The sequence below is a fragment of the Phyllostomus hastatus genome, unplaced genomic scaffold (genome assembly GCF_019186645.2).
Source record: "Phyllostomus hastatus isolate PE091 unplaced genomic scaffold, TTU_PhHast_1.1 phas_contig_40, whole genome shotgun sequence".
Lineage (NCBI taxonomy): Eukaryota > Metazoa > Chordata > Mammalia > Chiroptera > Phyllostomidae > Phyllostomus > Phyllostomus hastatus.
In genome coordinates this window covers 2,985,632-2,997,683 of record NW_025333872.1, presented here as the reverse complement: position 1 = coordinate 2,997,683, position 12,052 = coordinate 2,985,632, and the positions used below count along the sequence as shown (strand labels likewise).

Sequence of the window (12,052 nt, the reverse complement as noted above, 5' to 3'; positions counted from 1 at the left end):
TGTAACACTCAGTCATAAAAAATAAAGACCATTTTCAAAATACTGAATTACATGAAGAGAATATTATTTATAATGAAAGTATAATTTCAAATAACTAAGAAAACAAAGTGATTTAATATTCTTAGAAGTAAAATATTAAGTCTCATGTACATTTTCTAGTGTTTTAATGCTGTTCTCTCTTTGTAATTAATAATGTTTACTAAAAGCATTTTTTCTCCAGCCTCATAACAGGCATTATGGTGCTGGGGAAAAAAGATAACCAACAAAATGCACCAACCTAATACACCAACGAAAAGCATATGCCTTCATGTAGGGTCCAGCACAAATAACACCCTTTTTTATTACAAAATCTTTTATTGCAAAATCATAAGTGTATAATTCTGTAACATAATAATACCACACTCAAGCACATCATATGACATTTTAGGTGAAATATTTGAATTAAAATTATAAATTATTACACCCATAGTATTACCCTACCAACCACCCTCAAGCAGGCGTTACTTCTGCCAGACCCTGTATACTTTTTTATATGTACTTTTTTGTAGGATTAGACAGGAGGTTTTATGTCAAAGCTTTCCAAAAACTTTCTTTTTAAACAGTATCACTCATGCTCAGATATAAGTACAGATACACAAATACATGAGTGCAAGCAATGAAGGACACAGATCAGAGCTGCAAATCAGTTTGGCTCTATCCCTCTGCCTTGACCTCTGCCCCCATCCCAGACAAAAATTATAATAAATGTCAACTTCCCAAGCAAGAAATGCTGTCATTACCAGAAAACTACACTTCCATTTATGGATACAGCCTACTGCCTGCAGCTCCAGTTTTTCCAGAAGATGAGGGCCTGGGCTGACAGAAGCAGAGCCACAGCATCCCTAAGCCAGGCTCTTGTGTGCTCCCTGCTGAACCTGCCATACCCTGGTATCTCTTCAGGGGCCAGGAACTGTGAACCCATTAAATCTGGCTCTGTATTCAAGGCTCCAAGGGTGATGTGAAGGCAAGAGTGAACCTCCTAAATAAGGACAGAGGGAAAGAAAGACAAACACGCAAAAACAAAAAAATCTATAGTTCAAAATGACTTAGAAATTAAAATCCCAATAAGCATGACTATGCCTAACAGTAAGAAAGAAAACTAAAATACCAGTAATTGAACCATCAACTCACTCCGGATAAAATTCAATGTAGAAAAGTATGACAAACTCTAAAATAAGTGTAATGACAATGTTCAAAGATACAATGAAGACTATCTTCCAAAACAATGATAATAAAGAATTGCTAAACTAAAAAGGCAGAAATGATACAATACCCAGAGGATAAGAAAAAGTATCAATTGAAATATTTAAGATGCAATACATGAGTCAGACAACAATTTAATCTCCAAAATATATAAAGAACTCACATGACTCCACTCTAAGAAGACAAGCAGCCCAATTAAAAAATGTGCAAAGGATTTAAACAGACACTTCTCCAAGGAGGACATACAGAGGATCCAGAGACACATGAAAAGATGCTCAGTATCGCTGGCCATCAGTGAGATGCAAATTAAAACCACAATGAGATACCACTGCATACAGGTCAGAATGGCCATCATAAACAAAGCAACAGACAACAAGTGTTGGAGAGGTTGTAGAGAAAAGGGCACCCTAGTACATTGTTGGTGGGACCACAGGCTGGTACGACCACTATGAAAAACAATATGTAATCTCCTCAGAAAACTAAAAATGGAACTGCCTTTTGACCCAGCAATTCCATTGCTACTATTATATCCTAAGAACCCTGAAACATCAATCCAAAAGAACCTATGCACCCCAATGTTCATAGCAGCACAGTTTACAATAGCCACATGCTGGAAGCAACCAAAGTGGCCCATCAGTAAATGAATGGATCAAAAAACTATGGGACATTTATTTGTACAATAGAATTCTATGCAGCAGAAAGAAAGAAGGAGCTCCTACCCTTTGCAACAGCATGGATGGAACTGGAAAGCATTATGCTAAGCGAAACAAGCCAGGCAGTGAAAGACAAATACCATATGATCTCACCATTAACAGGAAACTAATCAACAAAACAAACAAATAAGCAAAATATAACCAAAGACACTGAAATAGAGAACAGGCTGACAGTGACCAGAGGGGAAGGAATTTCAGGGGAAAAGGGCAAAAGTTTGCAGGAACAAGTATAAAGGACACATGGACAAAAACAAGGACGGGTGGGGGGGCAGTGGTGGAAACAGAAGGGAGGTGTGGAGGGCTGGTGGGGTGGGCTGGGATGGGAGTAAAAGGCAGAAAGTAGAAAACTGTACTTGAACAATTAAAATTTTAAAAAAAGATGCAATAGATGAAATCACCTTATACTAAATACAGAGATACTTGCCCATAATGTAGCCCAGAAATGCAAAAAGACCAAATGTGTGACAGAGTAGTTAGGACATAGGGAGGAGAGGACCCAACATTAGAGATAACCACACATCCCTTGTGCCCAGGACAGTTCTGGGTTAAGTTCATCCTGACATGTCATCTGAACCATGCACCTCACTAAAAGAGTGTCCTAATTGGAAGGATAAATTATGTGCTCAATCCATTCAATGTTCAGTTACTAGAAGTTCCATAAGAAGAGAATATCCCAAAAGTAATAACTGAAGAGGAAGTAGCTGGGGATTTTCAAGATTAAGGAACACTATATACACTCAATAGAAAGTGTAGTCTGAGAACAAAGCAGGATTAAATAAAGACAACTCCTCACAGGGGAAAAGAATTACAGAACATCAGGGATAAAATACAGTCTTCCCTTAGACTGACTGCAGACTTCTCATCAGTAACAAACATCAGAAAAAAATGAAGAAGTACTTTCAAAGTGCTGGGAGACAAACCAAAAATTTTTATCTACCCAAATTTGTCATGAAAGTAGGAATGCAAAAAGGGCCTTTTTAGTTAAAATGAAGAATAAGAGAGTGTACCCCTCATACATCAAAATAAAATGTCATAAATGATTAACTGCAACTATATCAAAAAATCACAGTAAATGTAAACAGACTAAGTTCTAATTTTTAAAAAGATTAAGATAATCAGATTGAATAAAAACAATCATGTATATGATGATTTTAAGAGGTAAAACAAAAACTGCATAGTAAGTTTTAAATGAAGAGACAAAAAAGATACACACACAAAAAAATGCTGGGAAAGTAAAATTGATGACAGATTAAAAAGAACATGATGAATCAGGATTAATATGCATAAAGAGGTTCACCAACTAAAAATAAAAGGAGCAGTTCTCTAAGAAGATCTAACTACTATGACTTTGTATACACCACCTAATGGTATAACTTTAAAATACATAAAACAAGAACTGACTAAAACAGAAGGAAAATTTGACAAGTTTACAGTCACACAGGGAGATTCAGCAATGAAAATCCAAGGAATAAATCTGACAAAAATGTGCAATACTTTTACACTGAAAGTTATAGAACTTCACTGAAAAATATTAAAGGCAAATCCGTGATTCTGGTAATCCATGACTCTGGATGGAAGAGTCAATATTGTAAGGAAGCTAACTGTCTCTAAATTTTTTACAGATTCACTGTAATCTAAATAATCTTCCCAAAAGAAATAATAATTTTCAACAACTTTTGCTTAGTTAATTAACTATGGAAAAAAATATACTGGTTTCCTACCTCACACTAAATACAAAAATCAATACTATGTGGATTAAATCACTAAATCTAAAAGATAAAACTAAAAAATTTTAGAAGACATAATGAAGTAGAAAAATATTTCTTTTAAAAGACATAAGAAAATCACAAATTACTATGAAAAAGATTGATAAATGAATATTTTAAAGAACAGATTGACAAAGTTGAATAACTTGAATATTTTAAAACCCAGCAAAGAATAGATACCATAAAGAGAATGAAAAGATGGCCACAACTGAGAGAAGATATTTGCTATATTATCATCAACAAACTAGTATGTTGAGAGAATGAATCCAATCCAATGGATTGGAAAAGGAGAAAGGGAAGAGGCAGAGGGAAAAAATGGGGGGAGGAGCAGCAGAGAGGACAGTGAAACATAAGGGAAGAGAAGGAAAACACAAATTTTAAGGAAGAGAAAGCACAAATGGCTCATAAACATAAAAATATGTTCAACCTCATCAGTAACCAGAAAAATGATAACTGAAATTCCAATGAGAAGCTATTGCATACCCCCTATGCTGGCAAGACTTTTTAAATTGACAACACCAACTGTGTGCACGGGTGGGGAGCAATGGGACTCTCATGCTAGGCACTGCCTGGTAAAGTGAGGCATGCACATACGCTATGGCCCAGCCATTACACTCTTCACACGTGCAGCAGGAGAAAGGTACAAGAATGTCCACAGAGGTTTTATTCAAAATAGTCCAAAACAGGAACAGTCCAAATGACCATCGCCAGTAGAGCAGAAAAAGAGATTGTGTATGCTCCAACTATACAGAAGTGAAAATAAGTTATATCAACACAGATTAATCTAAAAAACATAATGCTGAATTCAGTCCAAAACAAGCAAAAGTAAATGATATATTGATTAGGAATACAAATACATGGTAAACTCTAAGGAAAACCAAGACAATGATAAACATGAAGTTCAGAATAGTAGTTAGTTACCTTTGGGTGAGCCAGGAGAGGACCAGTAAGGGGACTGGATGTATTCAGTGTTCTTCATCTTGGCCTGGCTGCTAAGAACTTGGTTGTTCATTTGATCACTGTTCTTGCAATATTACCCTTATGCTTTCATATAGTCTTTTCATCAACACTATATTTTAAATTTTTAAATTTTTAAGTTAATAAAAAGAGGTGCTCTTATTAGCATTATGTTATAACAATATTACCAGACACATTTAGCATATTTTCAACTTGCCTTGCAACAAATATTCTTCTTTTCATTGTGTCCAAAGATAATCGTGTAGCTTTTTGAAGACTGTCTAGTAATTGGTGAGAAAAGAAAGCATAGACCTCTTTACATTCCTGTAATAAGAAATTATATTGCAGTTGGTACAAAAAAAATACAAAAACTCTAACACACCCAAAGCAAGAATATTAGAAGTGTAATGTGAAAGATGAAAAATAATGGACTATACAATTTCAATTATATTATAGAAATAAATCCAACCCTAAATTACTTGCTTACTTGTTAAAAGAATAATGAAAAGTTTGCTTTCATAAACACTCTGGAAAACCACAAGGACTTACTGAAAAGCCAAAACTCAAAAGTGGCTTATTCAAAATAATCGTGGTTTATTCAATACTCAGTAATTCACTCAACAAAACTGAAGCATTTATTAAGTGTGGTGCACTTCTCAATACTTAGAGGTATAGGCATAAAAGGATATGTAGTCACCATCCTTAAAATGTGTAGCATGGTAGGTAAACATATTTTAAAATGTACAACACCAATGTATATGGCATGAAAACTGCACTGTCTTGGGACCATAATTTGCCCCTCTCTCCAAGCCCCTCTTTGCATGCAGAGAAGTAGCAAGTTTACTGGTCAGAGTGCAGGACAAATATTGAGCCTGGGCAGTGGTCTAGGCACCACATCTTGCTTACATATCCAAGGGCCAGTCTCTGCCCATACTATGCCACTCCAATCCCTGCCCCTCTGTGACTGGGTGAGTGAGTTGGGTTGAGCTGGGTTGAGTTGGGTCAGAAGGGAGGCTCAGCAGGTGTGCACAAAGAGAAGTAGCTTTACCAGGCTGAAGCACAGGTGTGACATGATCAGATATTTACATTAGATAGACCATTCTGACAGCAATGTGGAATGTGGATTTGAGAGGCAGAGGCTATTTAGGTGACTGCACTGATGCAGCTCCAAGTTACCCCCCAGTTGGAAAGGATCTGGTAGCACTCAGTCTTGCTCTACAGACCCCAGCCAGAGTTGAAGGGAATGCAACTGGGAGAGAAGAGTTGCTGGCATGCGAATACGTTCCGCTCTCTCACGGACTCCCGCCAATTGCTAATGGTGGTCTGGCGCATTGTTCTAGAAGAAATCCAGAGCTAAAATCTACACTCAGCAGGAAAGTGTTTCCCCATCATTTACTGATACCACCCTTGAGCAAGGAAGTGAAAGTATAACAAAGTTGTGCCATTTGTTTCCAAAACTGTACTCTTTCCTTACAGTTTTGTTCCCTTCAACTCTGGCTGGGGTCTGTAGAGCAGGACTAAGTGCTACCAGATCCTTTCCAATTGGGGGATTACCTGGAACTGCATCAGTGCAGTCTCCTCCTAAATAGTGTATGTCCAAGAGTGTAAAAGAATGCAAAATAGAGAGAGAATGAAGATAAGTATCATGAATTAAAAGAAGACTGACAGGGGCAGGGAAGCAGGAATGAGCACAGATGTGGCAGTGGCACTCAGCAATGATGCATGGCCAGAAGGCTGAGGCAGAAGGAGAAAGAAACCTTCATTTCAACACTTCTCAACACAATGTGAATACCTGCCCACTCAGGGTCTCTCCTGGGGAAGAGTCTACAGGCTATTTGTGGTGCTAATTAAAAATGTGGATCCCTGGGCCCTGACTGAATCAAAATCTGGGCTTGCAATACAAGTAACACTATTAAACACAATAACTGAGAAGAAAGTTCTCCAGTGAGTCAAACAGATTGACACTACAATCCCAGAAGAGGCATTTACTGTATAAGAAAACATGGTCAATTACAATAGGGGAAGATAACTATATACATGTAGTTGAAAGATCACATTAAAATTTGATGATGTTGGAGAAAACTGTAATGATTACCATATTTTTCCAGGTTCTACAGTGCAGAATTGGAAATTATATTTTCTGGATTTTGTTATAAATCCAAATTAGTTGTATATCGACATAGAATGGCTGTAGAACCTCCTGAATAAAGCACCATTCAGGGTCATCTACAATCCAACGGGGCATAATCCCGTGAAGTACAGTAAGGTTGTATCACAATAAATACCTTTTTAAATTCATCTTCTTTATCATTGACAGCCACCTCAGTCACCATACTAGTCTCATAATCAGGGTTTTCACCATCTTCTGCTTCACTTCCAAAAACAACATGTTTCCTCTGCTCTATAGATAAAAGACAAAAAATATGTAACATTTAATGCTAAGTATTTGATTTACTATATATGGCCTAAACTTCTTTTAAAACTCTTTCTTAAAATGTTCTTAATTTAAAAATTTAAAATTTATTTCTGTAGGAATCATTCTTGAATGCAATTTAAATCACCCATCTCAATAGAATCGTTATTCCACTGAGAAATATACTCTTTAAATACATGCTTAGTATCTAGAATTAAGAAATACATAAGGAGGGTTTTACATACTATCTTTGTAAAATATTTATTTACTTTTTGAGTTTTATAATTTAATGAATGGATATTTTTGTGTTTTGACACTTCAGAGAAAAACTAAACAAACAAAGGGGGAAAGCTCTAAGCTAAAGAAGACATGGTATGGCTAGTTGTTTAAGCTCAGAGTTTCTCATCATTAGCACTATGGACAGTCTGGTTGTTGGGGGCTGTCCTGAGCATTTAGGATGTTCAGCAGCATCTTGGTCTCTACCCACTAGAAGCCAGTAGCACCTCCTCTTGCTGTGTGACAACCAAAAATGTCTCCAGGCCTTTTAGCCTTTTAGAAGGCTGTATGTGTGTGTGTGTGTGTGTGAGAGAGAGAGAGAGAGAGAGAGAGAGAACAAGAACATAGCAGACCTGAGACTGCTATCCATGGAAAGGCCTTGCTTACAAGGTTGGTCCTTGGTTGGCATCTGGGAACTTGGATTTCAGAAGGGTTCCCACCATTTCTAACTAAGCAATTTGCAACCTTTTTCATTTCATGGTTCACATAAACTAATTACTTAAATTTTGTGGCACACCAAAAAATATGTATTTTGCTGACCTAACCAAAAATATGTATAATTTTGATTCATTCATACTGATGGCTATTATTATATTGGCTGTTGCTATTTTTTTTATTTGACAACCTAAGTGAAAGAGGACAAAGCCCCTGACTAAATAGTGGGTGTGCATGGTTGGGTGAAAATGGAGACAATAGTACCTGAACAACAATAAAAATAAAATAAAAATAAATAGTCAAGTATTGCATGTTTTAAAGACTGTGGCCACTGGTTGAAAATCGCTGCTCTAACTAATAGAAAGGGTTCACTGTGCCTGTCTGAACAGTTCATGCAAACAGTGTGGTTATGCTGAACACCTGCTCTGCTTTCCTTCTAGGAGTCTGGAATTTGGGTACCTGCTAAGCAGAAGGTGTCTACTTGCAAACATATCTGTAACTATCGTGATTCAAACATAATAGCTAGTGAAATTACCTGGTGCCTGCTTTTTTTTCCCACTGTACTTAACTTCATAAATACTTTCAAATATTGATATAAGTTCTCTGACAGCCTCCTCCACATGCTTACTTTTGTGGTTTAGAATCTCAGCCCATTCTTTTGTATATGTCTATTAAATAGAGAAATGACTTATTAATTTCCATATAATTTAAAAATACTGTGAAAATTATTAATAAATCTATAATTAACACTACTTGAAAATAACTAGAGACAGTTGCCAATAGCATAATGTTTCATATCCAAAACTGTCAGTGACTGAAGATACAGCTGCTAAGGCCCAAGTCAAGAACAGGAGAAAGAAGAAAAATTCAGTTTTTTACTATTATCTGATTCAATCACACACAGACATCTACATTCACATTTATATGATGGGAAAAAAGGCTAAAGAAGCAAAGAGATGAGAATGTTAAACGTTTAAAATAAGAAATGGTTTACAAAAAGACAATCCAAAGTGTTACTGAGATTCAAATGAGATGAGACTTTTAAGTGAGCATGGTGTTGGATTCCAGGCATCAAAATTTAAGAGCTTTGTGTATTAATTAATTTATTACATGATAACCTCTTGGGATAGGTAATATTATTGTCCTCATTTCACAGCTGAGAAAATTGAGGCTCAGGAAGAATAAGAAATTTGACCAAAGTCACACAGTGGGTGGTTAAAATAGAGTCTTGACACCAGCTTTGACTGATTCTAAAAGCCTGTGCTGTGCCTTTCTAAATCTTTTTTAATGCTCAGAAGAGGACGCTTTAGGAAGTTGAGAACTGGCTAAATTTAAAAAAGAAAACAGGTACATAAAGTGAACAGGCCTGTTGACATACCCACAACATCCATACATTTTAGAAAAGAGAAAAGCAAATGGGAGCAGCCAACTTGGGCCTTCCAAACCACCTCTGCGAAGGAACAGAAGCCTATCTATGCAAACCTCTCCCAACAAGCCTTATGAGGTCCACATTCTCCATGCTGCCCTCATGTTCCTTTCTTGGCTACTTGACTGAGGGAGATACTTCTAAGTTTGTTGCTTCCATTTATACAACCTCATCTGTATCTAAACCCATCCTCATCTTTTGCCAGCTTCATGGGAAATGGTTTCATCTCCTCCTCCCCAAAGACATTCTCTGATACTTTGAACACCCACCAACTCTCCTGACTCTGCTCCATCATTCCCTCCTTCTGTCTTGCCTAATTAGTCAACACAGTGTTAAACATTGCAATGATAATGGCTAAGAACCACTTCAGTCTAGCAGGAAAAAGGAGCTTTAAGCAAGTAGACACTTCCAGATAATCCTGGCAGATTGACCACAGGTAAACACACGTTTACACGATCCCTTGTTTGCTTTGAAATCCCCTAAGAACCATACACTACAAATTAAACATGACAGACTGAAGACACATGTTTACTTGGGCAATCCTCTGATACCTCCAGATATCTCAAAAAACAAAAAAACAAAAAACCACACACACACACACACACACACAAAGAGAAGTCTTTTTAAAACAATGTGCCCACAAGAATAAATGAGATGATGCCACATAAATTCTTCTGTATGTTTCCAATTATATAATAATAAAGTTAACAGAATTTGACAACTGGTGCTGGGACAACTGAATATCTACTTGCTAGGGAATGAAATTGAATCCTTCTCTTATACCAAATACGAAAATTAACTCACAATGAATCACAGACCTAAATGCAAGAGCTAAAACAATAAAACTCAAAAAATGATAGTCATAGAACTTCCTAATCTTGGATTAGACAAAGTTTTCTTAGCTATAACACCAAAAACAAAGCAACAAAAGAAAAATAAGATAAATTGGACATCATCACAATTTAAAACCTTTTGGAGTTTGTAAGACAATATCAACAAGGTGAAAAGACAACCCACAGAATGGAAGAAAAAATGCAAATCATATATCTGATAAAGGACTAGAATCTAGAACATAGAAAGAATAATTACAAGTCAAAAAATAGACATTTCTGAAGGGAAGTATACCATAGGTTAATAAGTACATGACAAGAGATTCAACATCACTAGTCATTAAGGATATGAAAATCACCACCTCAGTAAGATACACTTCACAGCCACCAGGATGGCAATAATAGTAAGTGTTGACAAGAGATGGAGAAATTGGAACTTTGTATAAGGCTAGTGGGAATGTAAAATAACACAGCTGCTTTGGAACATAGTCTGACAGCTCTTCAAAAGGTTAAAAGTGGACCTGGCTGGTGTGGCTCAGTGGATTGAGTGCCTGTCTACAAACCAAAGGGTCTCCAGTTTGATTCCTGCTCAGGGCATAGGCCTGTGTTTTGGGCCAGGTTCCCAGTGAGGGGTGTGCAAGACACAACTGGTCAATGTTTCTCCCCCTCTCTTTCTCCCTTCCTTCCCTCTCTCTAAGAATAAATAAATGAAATTTTCAAAAAAAATATAAAAGTTGGAGTTTCAAATCATCTTTTAAAAAAAGGTTAAAAGTGGAGTTAACATACAACCTAGTAATCCCACTCCTAGGTATATACCCATGAAAAATGATCACGTATCCTCACAGAAACTTGTATACTATATTCACAGCAGCATAACTTGTAATGGCCAAAGAAACTGGAAAGGTAAAATCATTTCAAATTTGCAAACTCTGAGAACAAAATATTAAAATGGGGCATTCAGCACTGTGTCCATTACAGTCAAGGCCCCAATGTTGAGAATAAATGATTTTAAGATCCCTCACATTATGAAAAACAGCTCTTGAAAGGTAGCAGAGAAGGCAGGCAAACTTCAGCCCATTGCCCACCCTGAGGTTATAGAAGGCAAGCCTGATCATTGGTAGACTTGGAGAAATAAGTGTAGGGAACTTTAAAAAAAACTACTCAGAAAACAACAATAAATAATAATAATAATTAATAATAATAATAAACTACTCAGAGACCCTGATCCCTGTCCTGTAGAATCTGGGGACACAGGGCAGCATTGGCCCATGCCTAAGTAGTCCTGAGGCAAGAGGCTGACTGGGTATCCCAACGCCTGAAGGCAAGAAGAGGTGTTCTGGGAAGAAATTTCTTTTTCATAGAAAGAGGGGCAAAGGTAACTATTTTTCACAGGCTAACTGGGCCCCTTGTGATGGAGCCACCCATGGTTGTCTTGAAAAGACAATAGCAAGGTGACTCAAACCAGCAGGATGGGTGTAGCTGAAAGCAGTCCTGATGGCTCCCAAATGTCTGGGTAACTGAAAGGGAAAGTCTGCGGTAGTTAAAGCCATGACAATGGATGATATTGTCCCAGGAGCCTGCTCAGAGGAAGAAGAGCAGTGCAGCACTGACGGAACCCAGCACAAAGTTGAGACATTAGTAGAATAATATCTAGTGTGTGGCCACTGGCTGGAGCTGTTGAAGCCTGTACATCTTTGGAGCTGAGGATGTTCCAAAACAGCTATGATATCTAAATGCAACTCACACAGATTTCTAGAGTGTAACTTTATATTTTAGGTTTATGATTAAAATGAGCATTTTTATGATTAAAATAAAATACATAAATGCATACCTCATTGAGCGTCAACATGTCTTCTACTTTGGTAGCACCACTTTCAGGCAGAGAAATTAACACAGTTTTGGCTATCTCCTTTAGAACTGTATCAATATGCATCTCACACAAGTCACTGATCTACCAACAAGAAAAAAATGTGGAAGAAAACTCTTCTTTCATC

General features: G+C 37.0%; 1 protein-coding gene across 1 annotated transcript in view; it reads right to left on the bottom strand.

The window, feature by feature from the left end:
* The window catches only part of DNAH8 (dynein axonemal heavy chain 8), a 302,537-nt gene that overhangs the window by 236,106 nt on the left and 54,379 nt on the right, over nucleotides 1–12,052 (bottom strand). Inside the window, exons 19-22 of the mRNA XM_045843254.1 lie at nucleotides 11,890–12,009; nucleotides 8,338–8,470; nucleotides 6,964–7,079; nucleotides 4,896–5,002 (exon numbers count right to left, since the gene is read on the bottom strand). Coding sequence (XP_045699210.1) covers nucleotides 4,896–5,002; nucleotides 6,964–7,079; nucleotides 8,338–8,470; nucleotides 11,890–12,009 — 476 coding nt within the window. The remainder of the gene's footprint in view (nucleotides 1–4,895; nucleotides 5,003–6,963; nucleotides 7,080–8,337; nucleotides 8,471–11,889; nucleotides 12,010–12,052) is intronic.